This window comes from Pelodiscus sinensis, chromosome 14, assembly GCF_052426305.1.
Source record: "Pelodiscus sinensis isolate ZL-2025 chromosome 14, ASM5242630v1, whole genome shotgun sequence".
NCBI classification, from domain to species: Eukaryota; Metazoa; Chordata; order Testudines; family Trionychidae; genus Pelodiscus; species Pelodiscus sinensis.
In genome coordinates this window covers 34,085,464-34,103,988 of record NC_143065.1, presented here as the reverse complement: position 1 = coordinate 34,103,988, position 18,525 = coordinate 34,085,464, and the positions used below count along the sequence as shown (strand labels likewise).

Sequence of the window (18,525 nt, the reverse complement as noted above, 5' to 3'; positions counted from 1 at the left end):
AAGCAACAAAGAAAAAAAACAACAACAATATCAATATAAAGGTTCCTAACTTGCAGTGTATTTGCAAACATTTAGTTAGTTCAGCCCTTTTGTCATTTCATGTCCAAGGCCTAAGGAGCTCCCCAGGCCATTGTGAAACTTAATTCAGCCGTGTTTGCAAAGAGCTTTGAAGTCCTTAGCTAGAAGGAACTGGAGAAGGACAGAGGCTTGCTCTCAACACTAATTTTACTAAAAAGCTTGGTTTAAAAATCAGCAACTCAAAGATGAAAGAAAGTTGGTTAAAGCTCAAGAAATCCCCTTGACCATCTCTGGCCAAACCTCTGGATCTCTGGGAAGATGCAGACACTCTGGGAAGACTCAAGAGGTTAGAGAAAGTTCTATCTTGGAGAGAGGCAAGGACACAGCTAGAAAGGTAATGCTAGGGAAGGAAGAAGGACCCCTACATGGACCACCTGCAACAACCCTTTGGGGGGCTACTATTTTGGCCCAAATACAGCAGCATTTACATTTTGTTCAAATTAAAACTGCCAGGAAACTTTTCTTCTTGAAGGTGAATGTGGGGCTCCTGAACAAAGCCAGAGGAACAGAATAAAGACAGGAACTCTAGGTTTCTCCGTGGAATGGCTACCAGCAATTCTAGCTTACATTGTCGGCTGCCCCCCACCCCCACCCCCTTGCTGCGGGCTCTGCAGTTTTTCTTGGAGCCAGCAAGCTCCATCCGAGCAGCTGGCCCTGCTCCTGAGGAGCCAGCTGCCCCCACTGCAGGCGCTGCAGTTTAGGAGCTGGCAGGCTCCATCCCAACATGAGCCGAGTCCTGGAAGTTGCCCCCGTGTGCATACGGCTCTGCCAGCCACACTCTTGGGACGCTAGCTGCTCCGTGCTGTAGCTCTGCAGCCGGTGGGCTTCCAGCGAGGGCTGCTGGCCCTCTCTCAGGGTCCCAGGGTGCCCAGTATTTCCTCTGTTTTTTTCATCCATGGGCAGATTTAAATTTGGTATGTAATATACGTGCATCAATATTGAGATAAAGTGAGGATACGCTCCACCAGCACAAACAGAAAACCTAAATATATCATTTTTTAAAAGTGCCATAGATATGGAAGAAGACTGTTAAAACAAGGCATAATCTACAAGGCCACTGCTTAAGATATTTAATATGAAATCAAATTAAAATAATTAACACTGTCCTTTCTCATCCTAACAACTCAGGCTGGCAAACACACCAAAATGTGGTATACACAAAACATCTATATAAAAAAGAAATGGGCATTAAGAGAAAGCAGAAAAATGTGCACCAAAGGCCCAATCTATTATATATTTTGAAGAGTCTGTTTGTGGATTTATTTGTGTAAAATAAAGTCATACTTCCCAATTAGATATAGATACCCAAATTTTGCATAAGCAAACCTGCCACTTAAATTAGCTGAATGAACTACTTCTTACACCGGATTATGCTGGGTGAAAGGTTTAAATAATTATTTTTGTTTTTCATCAGAAAAATGTCATGACTATTATGATTAGCGTTCATAAAAAATATTTGCTAACAAAATTAAAACTGAGTCGCCTATTCAACTCGGTGCAAAGAAAATTTTAGTGTTACAAATCACAAAATAATTCAAATTAGTTACCGAAAGAGTAATGGAAACTTCACGAGTTTCTGATTAAAATTTACTATGTGTGGTAATTCAATAAAATGAGTAAGGTTTGAAGTTGAAATCCTACAAATTTTAAACTGTTCTTTTACTTCTCCTTTGCAAACACATTAAGAAAAAATTCTTATATATTTAACTTCTTAAACTTCCCTGTAAGTGTGATCTATGCAAAATGACTTTGCCCAGTCAACATCAGGCCTCACCTGCGAGCTTAATAATAACCTTAAGACCACTTAAATCTTAAGGAAAAACTTCTTACAAAATGAAGCATCTGCCACAACAGTACTATGCTATGGATTATGTGGTTCACAAAACCACGCATATCATCTGAACATAGCTCAGTTTTAAGATGCTGAAAAACACACCTGTGAGTCAACTATAAATATCATGCCCTCATCGCAAATATGAATACAATATTTTCTGGTACTGAAAGGAATGTAAAAGGCACTCATTCAGGCTTATACAATTTAAAAGGGATATCAACTCAATTAATACTTCACGCACAGAAAACAGTAAAATAATTAAGCAAGCAACACAGAAAGCAAACAAGTGACACCACTAAAAACACAAGGGGAAATAGAACAACTGGTTGGTTATGTGTATTTGAAATAAGTGTGTAGGACCTACACACACTGTGCAAATGCTGTAGAGCCCTGTAGAAAAAGGCAAAGTTTTCCTGGTTTCACACAGTGTTTCACCAATTTAAAAAAAATCAAAGTTGCCTTGTTATGTTTTAAACCCCCCACGCCCCAAGGAAACAGAGCGCTTGAACAATGGGTTGGGAGTTTGCATCCCTGCTTCAAAGAGCTTGCAAGTAAGTTCTCATCCTGCAAGCATAAGACTACACCTAATGTCCAACTCATCTGATGAAGTGGGCTTTACCCAAGAAAGCTCTCGTTAGTCTTGTTAGTCTTTAAGGTGCCACAGGACTATTTGTTATTAAACCTAGTGTTTGATACTCTGAAGAATCAGAACTACACTACAGAACAAAGACCTGGTGTCTTAATGGTTTTCAATTCCGTTCCCCAAACAAATTGTAAAAACCGTATGGAAATCACTTGACTGGAACCCAAGTGGTTTTCACTGAGTTTTAGAAATTGTTGGGAAAGAGGCATCTCTCTTGGTCAGAGCCACTGCAAACCCTAGGCTAGGGCTCAGAGTCAAACATGACAGGTTAAAAATATTAGACTTTGGATTTCTTTGGAAAAACAAACCATGGTTACTGGAGTTCTCCTCCCAGCCCCACCAGCTCAGCTGAGGCTCAAAGGGAATCTTGCCCCCCTCTGCTTGCCACCAGAGCAGCTGGAGATCAGACTTCCAGTCTCTCCCAGCCCCAGTGGGCTGAAATGGAGATGGACTGTCCTCTACCTGCTGCCTCAGAACAGCTGCAGCTCACACTTCCAATCTCTCCCAGTCCCAAGGCAGCCCAGCTGGGGCTGCATGGAGTGGAATGCTCCTTTGCCTGCCTCTGCAGAGGGAACTTTTCCTGGCTGTTGCAGGCAGTCTGGCTGGGAGTGGGACACCCCAACCTTAGTCTCACTCCCCAGCCCCACGTGACCCACTGGATCCTCGCCCACCTCTGTATTCTGTGAGAGCTACCCTCTCCCCACAGCACACCTTCCATGTCTTCTTCAGGGGCCTCAGCGGCACCTAATCAGTGGATCCACAGCCATGCCTGCCTCTAATTAGAATGATGGCCCTTCGTTTTCTCCTGCACGGGCACGCAGGTGTGCACTCTTCAGGGAACTATGGTCCCAGCTGCCAGCCCCACATCTGGGGCTTTGCCGCTGCCCTGCATCTGTTCCCAGTGTCCCTGGCATTTCGTCTGTACCCTGCACCCAGGGTCCCCACTACAGATGTTCCAGTGCCAATGACTCACAATGAATCAGACAGCCACAACTATGGGTTATCTTTGTCAAGAGCCTTTATTTACAACAAAAACTGCCCAGTCTTCTGTGTAAAAATTAAACTAATCGTTTAAACTTTGCATAGCATCCCTGAGCTGTCCAAACCCAACACTTTGTGTGTAGTATCCCTGAGTTGTCCAAACCCAACACTTTGTGCGTAGTATCCCTGAGCTGTCCAAACCCCAAACCATCAGATTACACTTTCCATTCTACTGCTTATTTTTGTTAAGAAAAATTAACATGTCGACATGCTCTGGTGTCAGTCTCGAGCGCAGCCGATTTATAGTCAGGCCAGCGCTAGAAAACACTCGCTCTGCAGGCACAGAGGTTCCTGGAATGCACAAGTAACAGTTTGCCAGTTTTCCAAGCCTTGGAAAACGCTGGGCATTGGCCTTCCACCACTCCAGTGGACTGCATTCCAATGAAGGGCAAGGCTCCCTGAGGTAATCTTCCAGTTCTTTTTCCACAGAGTTCTCCTCATTCTCCTTTTCGGTGTAACCTTCACCTAGAAGCATCACTATGGCGCTCGTCTTTTTCTTCAGCGCTGGCTCTCTCGGCTCATCTGGCGCCGCACCTCTTAGTTCAGCCCCAGCAGTTGGACGTTCTTCTACTTCTAATCCTGACGCAAGTTCTAGAAGCTTTGCCTTGGCGGCAATCTGGACAACCGGTGAAAGAAACCGCAGGTGTTTATGGCGTGGATCTAATAAGGAGGCAATCAGTGCCGGTTTGGCAGTTACGTCAGGAACGCCGGGGGTCATGTGATGCTGCAGAGAGGAGCTAACAGCACCTTTGAAGGCGGCGACCGTTGCATTTTCAGCAGAAGCTTTGCTTTTGAGGTGAGTTTGGAGAAGACTGTTGCAAATTGGGTAAATGTTTGAAATTGACGCTGACTGTTCAGCAGACATGGCAGTCGTAGCGCAATTTAAAGCGGAAAGCACCGGTAAGATATCTTCTATGAATTGCCAGTGCTCATCATGCAGCTGAAGCATTCGGATGTCAGATTGTTTTGTTACAGTGCTATCTGAAAGCACAGCTGTTATAGCCCACCTTTGCTCACTGAGTCTTTCGAACATGTCACAGACTGAATTCAGGTGAGTTTTACAGGACTGGATTAGAGGGTGTTGCTGAACACGAAGCTGAGTTTGTTTTCTTTCCAATGCTTTTCTGGCTGCGGGGCTGTGGTGGAAGTGTGCAACTAGTTTACTTGCAGCTGTAACAGCATGATCCACACAACTGACAGAGAATCCATCGTTTATGGCTAGCTGCAAGGTATGGGCAAAACAACTGATGGATTCCCATGCAACATACTTTGGTGTGTTAGCGAGCATAATGTTGTTTGCATTGTCATGTACGCATGCCAGGACACGGCCTGCCAGCCCCCATCTTTCCACCACAGTATTTAATTTTGCAGCAAGGTTCTCTGCAGTTTGTCGTTCTATGAGACTTTCCGTTTGTAGAACTGCTGATCGAAGCTCCCAGTTTTCAATGTAATGGCAAGTGACAGTCATGTAGCTTTCTTTAGTTAATGCCATCCAGCAGTCAGTGGTAAAAGCTACTTTAACAGCTTTGTCCAATTTTTCACGGAGAGACTTCACACCGGCTTCATAGCACTTTTCTAACTGCAAAGTCATCGTCTGTCTCACAGGCACACAGTATTCAGGTTCTACAAAACTCATCAGTGCACGAAAACCTGTCCCCTCAATGACGCTTACAGGTAGCATATCTGTAGTGATCATGGTGCACAACAATTCTGTTAGCTGTTCCTCGCGTTGGGCATTGCATCTTCTCGAACTGTCAGAAGCCACTGCTGCCAGCGGGGTTTGATTTCTGCTTTCTGTTTCACATGAAACAGAGGGATGTTTCAGCTTCAAATGGTTGAGCATGGACCCGGTGCTCTTTGCATACCTCAGCTCTGCAGAACACAGTTTACATTTAACAGCGTCTTCGCTTATTTGTGTGAAATGATTCCAGGCAACACTCTTTTTTGATCGCTCCATCTTAACTATGCAACAGCTGTCACCAAAAATAAAATAAAAAAAAAAAACTTCAATGCTGTTTGAACTGTGAAGAACGCTGGCAAAGTGTCACACACAGGTGGGATACAGACAGTATTATTGCTGTATTTTGCCCAGGAAAACAAGGATAGGTGGTAGCTGCTTGAAGCTGGCGACCAAAGCGGTGAGAGCGGGAGGAAGACTTTGGGGGGACGGGAAACAAAGACACGTGGTGTGAGGGAACTGGCAGGATACTTGCAAAGTGTGAGGGAGGGAGGGAGGAACACATCGCAGGGAAGAACAAAGACATCGGGTAGGAGGGACCTTGAAGGATGCTACTAAAATGCAAGGGAGGAGGGATCTTTTGCACAGGACGATTAGGGAAGTGCTGACAGCAAAGCCCCTGTTGGAAATTGATGGCGGCAGGGAACAACAGAGCCTCACGTCCCACCAGTAGCCAGCACACTGGGCAAGCCAGGAGGCTAACTGCAGGAAAGCCAAGGTGGGCGACTGACAGCAGAGACCTGCGGTGGGCTGGGATGCTACGGGTGGCAGAAACCACAGCATCAGCTGGACCCACGGAGAGCAGCTGGCAGCAGGGAGCCGGGACATGCAGGGAGCTTGCTGGCTCCTAATGCAGAGCCCACAGTGAGAGCTGCTGGCTCCCTGGAAACCAAGTCAGCTGCTGGGACCCAGCCTGTGCTGGGACGGAGCCCAGTGGCTCCAAGTTTAATAGCAGAGCCTGCAGCAGGGACAGCTGGTTCCCCAGGAGCAGGGGCAGCTGCCGGGATCCGGCGCGTGCCAGGACAGAGCCTGCCAGATCCTACTGCAGAGCCCACAGTGGGCTGCACATCCCCAGGCAAAACAAACAGTTAACCATGCAACCAATAGGATATTTAATGGTTACATGGTTACTGTTTTAAACAACCTTTTACATCCCTACCTGAGATGCTGATGGAGGCTGACAATGTCAGGAGTGGATTCTGTGAAACACACACACGTGTCTCACGAGAGTCAAACTAAAGACCATCAGCTCATTCCACGCAGACCTACAAAAGGCCATCAGCAGGTGGCAAAGTTAGCACTATAAAAAGTTCAGAAGTATGGCTGGGGCCATATTTCCTCCCTAATTCTTTGGTGACAATACTAAGTTAAATAAACCACCCTGTCCCTGTCATTTACAATGGATGAATTGCCCATTACGCAACAGGACGAGCACGGAAGAACCCCAAGAAATGGAGGGTTTGGGAAGCCAAGTGCCCCAGTCCAGCAGAGCACTTCTGCACTTGGCTTTACTTTAATCACATAAACAGTCTATCTGGCCCGACTTCCCTGGCACCAGCTGCAGCGATGCAGGTGCTTTGCTGGAGCAGGGCCCTACCCTGGTGGTATCAGTATCCACACAGAATTTCCAAACGTGCTCATCTAACAGTCTACTGGGCACAGCACTGACCTCCTGATTTCAGCATCAGTGAATCCTTCCACCGTGTCTTTCCTGACGCTCCGTGGACGCCCCCTGCGCTTCGGCCTTTTATCGTCGTCAGTATCGTCCGTCTCGCTCTCCGACCCAGACGACCTCTGGATCCTTCTCTTTGATTCTGCATCCGAATCGCTGTCATTTGCCTGAGCCTGGAAGAGCCAGAAGGGAAGCACTCCGGTAACGAGGGCTAATTGGCAGCCTCTTTCGACCCTTCCCTAGCACCGTGGATTGGCAATGCAAACACGGAACCCCTTGGTGCATATTCTGACCTAAGGCCAACTGGATCAACACGGGCACTGTCCCGTCGTAGAGGAACTGCCCTTCCCTCCCTCCTTGAAGTGTCTGGATGCCCAAGGCTCCCGTGTATTTGCTCATCCCCTTTTGACAGATTTCCAGATAACGCCCCCAAGCACTTCATTTGGAGCATACTGGTTCCTTATCCTAATGGTATTTTCTTGTATATCCAGGCCAAGGGGGAGGGCAAAATGAGTAGCTGCCCTGGGGCCCACAGCGGTGGTTGGAGCCCTGGGCCCTTTAAATTGCCATGGTAACACCGCTCTTAGGACTGGAGGGGGGCCAGTGCTGGGCTCAGGGCTGGCTGCCCCTGCCCCTTCTGCCCAGGGTCCTGCCCATTCTGGGAGCGTGGAGCTGCCCCTCACCCCCCCCCCCCCCACACACACACACATCGCCCCTCCATGGGGCCCCTGTGCACAACCCTGTTCCTAGAGGATTTGAATGCACCATAGCACCTAGACACTGTCTCTGCTGGTTCCAGAAGGACAGGCAGAGTTTACCCACTAACAGCCTGCTCAGGTGTGAAGCTGAGTGAAGAGACAAGAAACATCCAAGGAAACGCCGTACGATGCAATCAAGAATTAATTTCCATCTAACCCCTCACCACGCAGTTGGTTATTTTCCCTTGCGCTGCAGTCTGTTACTGCTACTGGGTTCCAGCTCTTTTCAATGTACTGTTTTTAAATAAGGCCCAAGAAGAATTGGAAACATCGCTACTCAATTCCTCATGGACCCATATACCCTGTACCCCGCATGGCAGACCTGTGGCCTATTCTGTGCATTGTTCCAAACCACCATGAGGCGAGGGTGGGAATCAAACTCGCACAGAACAGTTCCTGGGCAAAGAGCATCTTTCCCCACACCTGTGACGTGCTCTCCCCACTTCCTGAGGCAGTGCCGTACCTTTTTCGTGGAGCTGCGGATCCTGGGCAGCATATAGATTTCCTCCAATTCCTTCTGTCGTTCCTCTTCCTCCACTTTCTTTCTTTGCTCTTCTGGAATAATATCATCCCAGTCCCTCTGAGACCTCTCTTCCAGCTCAGTCTCTTCTTCCTCCATGGTTGCAAAATTGGCCACCTTACAAGGAAAAGTAGGATTAGAAGCTCCCAGTGGCAACATTAGCAGAGATAGGCTGGTCCAGTCTCAGCTTTTCTCTGGAGGTCTTTTCCCATGTAATCGGTTGTTCTGTTCTTGTTGTCTGTCATCTCTTCCAGCAACAATCAATCACTGAACAGTGCATGCAATTTATAAGCTTGGGCTGGAGCCTTTGCTAGATTAACCTTGCAGTTTCTAAAGTTAGGAAGTTTAACATTTTCTTGTCCATCACCCAGATCATTTAAAAGCCACAACACATTTCTTTAGTGGGCCTCACCCACCAAACCTATCAGCTGGGCAAGGACCACCTGCTTCTGTGCACCGTGCAAAGGCTTTGGCTAGAATCTATCCACGGGAAGCCAACATGGCAGGTGCGTGGCTGGCCAGTTCTGTCCCTTCTCCTGTCACTGAAGTTATAATCAAAGGTGACCCTGGCAAAGACCATTCACTCACCTACTCTGCTAGGATTCAGTCCTTTTACTCACTTGTCCCTAGGGACTCTATCTGCTTTGTACCTTGAATTGCGACAGCAGCTCATCTGTAGCGCTCGAGGACACTTCGTTCTCCCGGGTTTCAGCCAGGCGTAAAATCTCATCGATATCCATTTCCTGCCAGTCAGGAAGAGTGGATGATAAAATCAGAGGAAACACAGCAACAGCAAGGAAAGGGGGGGGGGTTACGGGACTGACTTGTGAGGTGCGACTGCTAAACGCGAACTGCTGGAATAACTGAAGAAGGGAAGGTGGGGAAGACAAGATCTGCAACTGAGAGTGTGTCACCACCCAGGAGGGGGACAGACTCTTTAGATGGTTCAAGAAGGTACGAAGAGGAAAGTCGGGCAAAACAACAGCCTGAATAGCTGGAACCAGCTGCTGTGTGCCATCTTCTCATCTGTGGAATGGTTCCCTGCAGGGACCTGCCTGAGTTCCACTGCGTGGCCCATGAACAGGGCTGTTCAAAGCAGTCGGTAACACAGTGCCAGAAACGACCTTGCACTGGGATGAGCAGAGGGGACCCTCTCTGACTCCTGTACTTCTGTGAAAACTACAGAGGGAAGCTGAAACGGGACTCGGAGGAGCGGGGATGAAGTGGACTTATTCACAGAGCTCAGTCCCTGCTCATGGCGGGTCCGGGACCAAACCCCGCTGTGGCTCTGCAATTTAAAATGCAAAGCCGAGTGGAGGGGGCTGGCTACCTGGCTCCTACTGACTTTTAAATTGCAGAACCACAATGGGGCTTGGTCCTGGCATGAGCCAAGAATGAGCCAGGCTGCCTGCCCAGCCGGTAGCAGCCCCTGTCCGGGCGGGAGGGGGGATCCAAGTGGGAAGTTGGGAGCCCCTTGCAGGAAGGCAGCAGCCTCCCCTGTTCCCCACCCAGGGCTGCTGCCTCTAATAGAGGCAACACGGAGCCAGTGCTGGGAGGAACAGGCTTATAAGCTGGCTCTGCCCAGCATCAGCTCCTGCCCGCCCCAATGCCTCTGATACAGAAGCAGCAAGGAGTGGATGCAAGTAGTCGACTACTCCCTTACATCCCTAGAAGTGACAGTCAGGAAGACCATCAGGGCGCAGTGAGGTCACTTTAACTACCTGAGGTTCAGCTTCTTCCCCTTCAATCTCCTTGAACAGATCCTCAGCGCCAAACTTCAGAATTGCTGTCAGCTCCTCTTTGTTGAAAGGATTTGAGCTGCAAACAGGAACAAAGATGCAGTTAACTTGCAGGAGTTTTACAGCAGCTCTGCTATAGTATAAACTTAAGACATAGATAAGCCTCCCTCATTAGGTCAATGTCATGGGGCAAGTTCTCAACCCCTCACTAAAAGACCTTGTGCTCGGTTCTTGATCTGTCGCCCAGCTCTGTTTCAATGCCGAGTCAGATGGCCAATTAAAAGCAGCAGTATAGATGGGCTCCCAGGAAGGGACTCCCATGTCTTAGAAGGGTGAGAGAGCAACCAGTCTGCAGAACCTAGCAGACTCCTTCTATTCTAGTCTTCCTAAAACTTGAGGTGAAATTACCCTTCCTTCTTCACCCACCCAGCTATTTCATCTTTCACCTGCTGCATCAGGAGTTGCAGAAGCTGACCAGGGCCAAGTGGTCCATATGGTCATTTTCTCCCTACAGCACCAGCTGCTGAGTGGAAGAGACCACAGATCACAACACGGTGAAGGAGTTGAAGAGCCAGGAAAAGTCTCCCATGGATCCTAGATAATTAGTTACACCTATAGGCTGTGTCTACACTGGGCCACTTATTCCGGAAAAGCAGCCGCTGTCTACACTGGCCGCTTGCTTTTCTGGAAAAGCAATGACGATCTACTGTAAAATTGTCAGTGTTTTTCCGGAAAAACTATGCTGTTCCCATTCGGGCAAAAGTCCTTTTCCGGAAAAACTGTTCCGGAAAAGGGCCAGTGTAGACAGCACAGTAGTCTTTTCCGCAAAAAAGCCCCGATCGCGAAAATGACGATCGGGGCTTTTTTCCGGAAAAGCGCGTCTATATTGGCCACGGACACTTTTCCGGAAAAAGTGCTTTTCCAGAAAAGCACCTGCCAATGTAGATGTGCTTTTTCCGGAAATACTTAGAACGGAAAACTGTTCCGTTTTAAGCATTTCCGGAAAAGGGTGCCAGTGTACACGTAGCCATAGGGTCTGCATGGAAAAAGAGACCAACTGTGTAGCACTCTTATAAACCTACTGTCAATTTCTTCAGATAACAGTGATCTTGGGAAGCCCCATAAGAAAAAAGCTGAAATCCCCATGACCGTGGCATGGTTTATTGCATATTCTCCATCTGATGCTCTCCTCCCCACGTAAGCCCTTACTTGGATCTCCCAGAGTTGTTATCCAGCACAGTACGGCCTGTGGTGTCCATACGCTGGATCACCAGATGATCCAACACCATCTTTTTCTTGGCCCTCTCAATGATCTCTTCTTCCACTGTCCCCTTTGTGACTAAGCGATAAATGTTCACCTATGGGGGTGGGAAAAAAAGCAGAGCTATTTTGTGGATCTGCAACACACAGTCCTGCCTAAATTACAATGCAGCCAGCACTACTTAGCAGACTGTAGCAATAAGCTGTCTACATACTCCCTTCTTGCACAGATGTATCCTGCATAGTATATCTGAACCCCTAATCCAAAACACAATGCCCCATGGCAATTATCAAGAAAACTATTCGCAAGAAAGGCTGTTCTTGCCAGTTCTCCAGCCTGCTTTCTAGATCAGAGACTCCAGAATACCTCCCCAAAATATTGTTTGTAGATTTCAAGGCTAGAAATTACTTTTATGATCATCTAAGTCTCACTATCTGCATAATACAAGCCAGAGAACTTCAGCCAGTAATTTCTGCATCAAGCCTGTAACTAGAGTCTGAGGATACTTCTACAGTGCACGGCTATTTCAGGATACTGGAGGTATCCCAAAATAGCTACCCCATGTCTACACAATATTTCAAAATAGTATTTGAAATAACGAGTGCACTATTTTGCCACCCCGGTAAACCTTGTTGCAAGAGGGATAAGGAATAGCTCAAAATAGCGTGTTATTTCAAAATTTGGTACTTTGTAGACACACCAAATTTCAAAATAACATTATGAAATAGATTCAAAATAAGATACGCAATTAGCGTAGTGCAAACTGCATATCTTATTTCAAGTTCAGGGTGCTATGTAGACACACCCTGACGGAGAGGGTGTGTGGGTGTTGCGTGTATGTAAACAAAGAAACACAACAGACCTGCAAAAAAACTACAGCTGAAACATATGTCTGCTCTAAGCCCCATACTGGCTCTGCAGGCTTCTACTCAAAAATGACTGATAACTTTTAGGCCTCCCAGCCTTGACAGTGTCCCCTGCCTGAAGCCAATGCCTGATGCCAGAGGTGTGGGCAATTTTAGGCTATGTCTAGACTACATGTCTCAGTCGACGGAACCATGTAAAATAGTTTATTCGGCATAGGCAAAGAAGTGGGGATTTAAATAATCCCCGCTTCATTAAAATAAACATGGCTGCCGCGCTGTGCCAATGATCAGCTGATCCGGCACAGCGCAGCAGTCTGGACAAGCCGTGGTCGACAAGGGAAGCCTTTGTTGACCCGCTCCAGTAAACCTAGTTTCACAAGGCATACCAGAGTGGACGACAAAGGCTTCCCTTGTCGACCGCGGTGCGTCTATACTGCTCCGCTGTGCCGGATCAGCTGATCATCGGCACAGCGTGGCGGCCATGTTTATTTTAATGAAGCAGAGATTATCTAAATCCCAGCTTCTTTGCCTATGCCAAATAAACTATTTTACATGGCTCCGTCAACAGAGCCATGAAGTCTAGACATAGCCTTAGTGATGAAACTAAGAACCATGTGAAATTTGCTTGGTTTCATGATCGACTTAATACTCAGTACAGATTCATGAGTATTGAGAGAATCCAGGTATGGTTTTCAGCAAACTTGGGCTGATTTGATTTTGCTTCTCAGATTTCCTGCTTACCCTGCATTTCTGGGGAACCTGAAGGATTATGCAGCTCAGCATGAAGGAACCCATTTGCAGAGCCCCCATAAGCCAAACACGGCCCAGCTCTGCAGCAACCTGACACACATGCATGAGCTACAGTGTAGGACCGGACTGTATCATAGCACAACGGATCCATGGCTGCTCTCCTGACCTGCTTCTTCTGTCCAATTCTGTGAGCCCGAGCCTGAGCCTGCAAGTCATTCTGGGGGTTCCAGTCCGAGTCAAAGATAACCACCGTGTCTGCAGAAGCCAGGTTAATCCCCAGTCCGCCAGCTCGTGTCGACAACAGGAAACAGAAGTCCTACGTACAACGACAAGACACCGGTGTACAGCTCACAAAAGTGATCTCAGGTGCTTAAAAACATGTTGTGCAACAACCAGTGAATTAATACAGATTACAATATGCCCTACAGAGCCATGTGTTTTTGTGGCCAGGTCAAGGGAGAGGAAGGTGTAATCGAACGCGAAGGGAGAATGGAGAGTGTCTGGGAGTGGGGGTTTATTAGGGACAGAGGTCAGGAGTCATCACAGGGCCGTGAAAAGAGACAGAGTATGAAGCCAGTCTGAGACAAAGAGGTGCTCAGAGCAGGGGCAGCATGTGAGAAAGATCTTCCTCTTCTATGGAGAGTGGGAAAAGGAAAAAGACAGAGAACTCTGGTATTTGAGCAGCATAGCACGAGCAGTGGCACGACGTGCAGCAGGAAGAAGGATTCCCCACCCTATCCATTTAAGCAGTCCTAGTATGAGTGGCGTTGGGAGATGCTGATGGGTATAGGAGTCGACGGGCACGGGTGCATGGCAGCCATTAGCACCCCCAGGACTAAACCACATCAGGATAGCAGAGGAAGGTGTAGCTGACAGATGGCAGCATGTGTCCCCGGGAGTTACAGTCAGTGACAGAGAGGTCAGGACGCTGAAGGGGTGGGCCCAGTAGGTGTCGCTGTGGGCAGCAGAATACAAACAGCTTGGAAGAAAGGGCACCTCCGGCTTGTTGCTTCTGAAGGTCAAATGAAGGTGTGTATGGGGTTGCCCATGAGCAGCAGGCAAAGGCGAGTGCATTGCACTGTACTTGCACTCGTACTCCTGCAGGACGGACGGCCTCACACAAAATTAAGCCTAGCATGGACTTTGCAAGTCACTGCCTGGGAAGGGCAGGACCAAAGCCAGGCTGATGAAATTGGGCAGCCCTGGAGTTCACACCTCCCTGCGAACCCCCTTCCTCCCTTCAGTGCCAGCTCCTTTGCTCTCCTATCTGCACCAGGCCTTGTCTCCTTTGGTTCTTTACCATCTGTGGGCTCTGGCTTTCCAGGCAAAGTCATGTCTTTCAGACCGCTGGCTGGCCTGAGGCACAAAGCAACCAAGTGACATGCATGTGGTCAGAGCAAGCCAGTGAGCCCTCTGGACTCTGAGCCTTCACAGCTGCCACCAGACACCCCTGCCTGCCAGGCACACTCTTTCCTCTGACATTTCCAATGCAGGAACCACCTCACGGCTCCAGCCTGTGCAAGTTATCAAATGAGCGCTTCAGTACTGCCAGGTCCAAGAAGGGGAACGTCTAATGGGGATTAATCCTTCACAGAGTCGGATTTTCAGGTCCCACCCTTTGTGAGGCATCGGGGCATTTAACGAGCAACACCAACAGCCCCAAGATACATAACATGCCACTGGCCACGTCTTCAGACACAGCCTGAGCGCTGTAACAAGCCACTCCCTGAGCACAAATAGCAGTGCAGCCGAGTGGTGAGCTCGCACACGCTTGAACGTCCCATCCCCTTCCCTTCTGAAGCAGCTTTCCCTCAGGCAGGGAACCCCCAGCTGTCGTACCTCAGAGCCATCAGCGTTGAAGTGATCCAGTGCTTGCTTTCGGATCTCCCCTTTGATCGAGCCGTCCAAGCGCTGGAAAGATCAACAATAATGATAAAAGAAAGAAAGAAAGTAAAGGAACCCTGAGGAACTGCTGTCCCAATGCTCTGGGAGCTCCACCGTCTCCTGTCCTACATCCCTTCAGCTTGGAGCATTTAATCATTAAAAATAACTGATTAAAAATAACTGCACTGCTTGAACCGGCTGTGCCGAGGGGGAGGGAGGCGGGGAGCGTGCTTAGGCAGCAGTCACACGGTGGGTGACACTTCAGCTCCCATTACAGGCTCCCCGCCAGGATCTCTGCATTTACAGACCTCTCTGGAGCTTATCAAAGGCTGATGCTGATGCCTGGAGGAGGAAGGGATGTTTTGCAAAGACTGGGCTTTTATTTCTTATGCTTTTGCATGTTTAAAGCACGCTCCTAGCAGCCCGGGCCAGGCGCACGTGTAATTCTATAAAAGCAAGGTGCGAGTTGCCTAGTGAGCCAGCATCCACCGCAGAGAAATACAGGGCAGCCAGTTTATGCCCCACCCCACAGGCACAACACACAGGCTTTTCAGCCTATCCTGATGAGCTCTGTCACTCCAGCAAGGGAATGCTGAGAGCTCTCTGCTATCAGACTCAGGGCTGGTTCACACCTCGGGACTTTTAGCAAACGTGCATCTGCTCAGAAGACAGTGCCAGGAGCAAGGGCCATCTCTCTGGTAGCCAGAACGCAAACAGCACAGAGCTTTAATGATCAGTCCTCAGACACTGAGTTCTCCCCTTCCTTAGAGGCTCACATCACAAAAGCGCCCCCCGCCCTTGGCTTTATCAGCACTTAAAGGAGCAGGAATTCAATGGAGATTCCCAGTTCACACGGATGCACTTTGCTCTAGAGCAGGCATGTCCAAAGTCCGGCCCGCGGGCCAATTGCGGCCTGTGTTCCGGTTTAATACGGCCCCCCGGGTAATTTGGCAATATCTATCTTTTATGGCCCCCAACGAATCCATATGTATTGAGATGAATACATTGTAAAATCTCAGTTAATGTCAGTTGGTCTAACTCAGTTATAAATATATTTGGACTCAACATGTATACTTGGTGTTATGTTCCTGTTCATATTTTTTGAACTTAAAAGTTGACAGACAACCTTTATTACCAATAATATGTAATGTACTTTACAATGTTCCTGACATATATTTCAGCTTCCTGGATTTTTTTTTTCATCTGGCCTTCAGATATGAAAGGCAGAGTGATTTAACACCTGTTTAGATTTGTCATCCATGTGACAAAATGAAAAGTATGCCGTTTGCAATAAACTTTGCATAAAATAGTTAATTTGCATTTAATTTTAATGGTTCAAAGAATGTCAGGCAAAATGGTCGGCCCTCACGCATGTTCACTTCATCAAATCTGGCCCTCTTTGAAAAAAGTTTGGACACCCCTGCTCTAGAGCCTCATGCAGTTGGCACTACCTGGCTCATGGAGGCTGAGCGCTCAGACTGCTTATGTCACCTCAGTGCTCCCCGATTTGAATGCTCAAGCGAGCCCAGAGCGCGCGCTCACCCCTAACCCGCCTCACCTGGAAAGGATAGTGCTTGATAGCCAAGTATTCCGCCAGGATGTCCAGCATTCTCACCATCTGGGAGAAGATCAGGACTCGGTTACCCCTCTCCCGCAGCCTGGTCAGCAGCTTGTCCAAGAGAATTAGCTTTCCACTGCTCCTGATTAGAGACTGAAGAAGTAACAGTCATTCCAACAGATGCTTCCAACCACGCTTCTGTATGCACTGTACAGACCAACATGTCCTTGGTTCTTCAACGCAGTTTTGTCCCAACATTACTCCAGCCCCATCACAGAGCTTTATACGGAGAAGGCCGCGCGACAGAGACAAAACCATCACAGCCTGACCTTACGCTGTATGTCCATCTTGCCCACATCCAATCTAACCAGACACAAGGTCACCCTTAACTGGGCTGGAGAAGTAGCGGTTTGGCTGTGGGAAGGAGACAGGAGCAAGTCCATGGGACAGAGGCAACAGGAATTCTGCTTGCAAGGTATTATTGTAGCATGGAGACAGCCAGGAGGGAGAAGTACATGGGAATGCAATTACACGCCAAAGAACTACCCACCATCAGCATCTCCGCGCCAGTCTCCCTTTCATTTTCTTCCGGCGGTTTAATGAGATAACAGTGGTTGCAGCACTTTTTCAGCTCCATCACAATGTTAAGGAAGCCAGACGTGCTTCCTCTGGTCCCCTTCGAGAGAGCCTTGTAGTTTCTTGTCAAAATCCACCTGCAGGCAGCAGTCAGGGAAACAAAATCCTCAGGTCAGGCCCTGTCATTTCTCTGGGGGACAGCACAGACCAGAGACACTTGTAGAGACAATTACGCTAGGGAAGCTGTTTCTCCTTCTCCCCACCCATCTCCTTTTCCATCGTATGAAACTCTGCTTACTCCTCTCTTGAAATTCCAACCCTCTGCCTTCTGTGACATTATTTACAAGGCAACATATTTACATACGGGCCTCTACGGGAGGAAGATAGGCCTGGTCTCCACCTTGCATGCTGCTACTCCACTTTAAAACCAAACCACCCAGTGTGGAGGGGATTGTAGCATGTCCCCAGAGGCAGGTAAAATGTAGGCAAGAGACTGTAGTACTTTATTCTGCTTCTCACTGGAAAGCCTCCCCTACTGAAGAAGGCTGCCACTCCTGGTGCATCTCATAATGGCTGGGGGATATAGAACTACAGCCACTAGACACACTAACGAAATAACCCACCAGACCTGTTTCTACTGGGCACGTTCAATTGCTCAGTAAATGCCTTACTTATAATACTGCTTCTGCAGGGCAGACATTTCCACCCGGAGAATCTGTTCCACCTTGGCCGGGAGGGATTTCTCCACATCCTTCTTCACCCTCCGCAGAAGGAAAGGCTCCAGGACTTTGTGAAGGCTCTGGTAGCCATTCTCTCTTCCTTTCCCATGATCCTCTTCAAAATCTTCCCAGAATTCAAACCTGGGGGTACAAGTTAGGAGGGGTGGGTTAGTACGCCCCTTACCTACTCTCTGTGCTGTTTATGCTGACACAATGCCAATCAGCTGAGAGTGCACTACAAACTATTTATTCTGCCTGTCCCCCTGCATGTAAACATGACATTTTCAGTGGTTACACGCTTACAAAAATAAACACATTTTAACACCTCTAGGCTATGTCTACACTCGCGGCTTCTTGCACGAGTAATATGCAAATGAGGCTAAGCGTGGAATATCACCGAGCCTCATTTGCATACCTAATAAGCCATCATTTTTTTCAGAAGAGGCTCTTGCGCAAGAAGGAGCGTCTACACTGCCCCTTCTTGCACAAGAAAAACCCTCTTGCGCAATGCCGTTACACCTATTACTTTTCAGGAAGAACGGCATTGCGCAAGAGGGTTTTTCTTGCGCAAGAAGAGGCAGTGTAGATGCTCCTTCTTGCGCAAGAGCCTCTTCTGAAAAAAATGGTGGCTCATTAGGTATGCAAATGAGGCTCGGCGATATTCCACGCTTAGCCTCATTTGCATATTACTCGCGCAAGAAGCCGCGAGTGTAGACATAGCCTTAGTGAGCTCTCACAGAAAAATAATAAACAAACAATTTACATGTGGGTGAACACTTTTCACAAAACAATCACTCCTTTCAGTCCTCAGGCTCAAAGAAAACCTGCACAACACTTCCAAAAGATGAACCAAGGATCTTAAATTCATAACTTCTCCCCACCCCTTAG

The 18,525-nt window shown here is 48.0% G+C and overlaps 1 protein-coding gene across 9 annotated transcripts in view; it reads right to left on the bottom strand.

Moving 5' to 3' along the window:
* The window catches only part of CHD2 (chromodomain helicase DNA binding protein 2), a 106,383-nt gene that overhangs the window by 19,428 nt on the left and 68,430 nt on the right, over positions 1 to 18,525 (bottom strand). For 8 of the 9 annotated variants that reach the window (XM_075897011.2, XM_075897012.2, XM_075897010.2 and 5 more), the window contains 10 exons: positions 17,590 to 17,778; positions 16,893 to 17,055; positions 16,343 to 16,495; positions 14,740 to 14,811; positions 13,067 to 13,216; positions 11,233 to 11,381; positions 10,006 to 10,102; positions 8,935 to 9,027; positions 8,228 to 8,401; positions 7,004 to 7,179 (listed from right to left, as the gene is read on the bottom strand). In XM_075897011.2, coding sequence (XP_075753126.2) covers positions 7,004 to 7,179; positions 8,228 to 8,401; positions 8,935 to 9,027; positions 10,006 to 10,102; positions 11,233 to 11,381; positions 13,067 to 13,216; positions 14,740 to 14,811; positions 16,343 to 16,495; positions 16,893 to 17,055; positions 17,590 to 17,778 — 1,416 coding nt within the window. Of the gene's footprint in view, positions 1 to 20; positions 5,570 to 7,003; positions 7,180 to 8,227; positions 8,402 to 8,934; positions 9,028 to 10,005; positions 10,103 to 11,232; positions 11,382 to 13,066; positions 13,217 to 14,739; positions 14,812 to 16,342; positions 16,496 to 16,892; positions 17,056 to 17,589; positions 17,779 to 18,525 lie in introns of those variants that run through there. The other variant, XM_075897008.2, reaches the window with a different exon arrangement.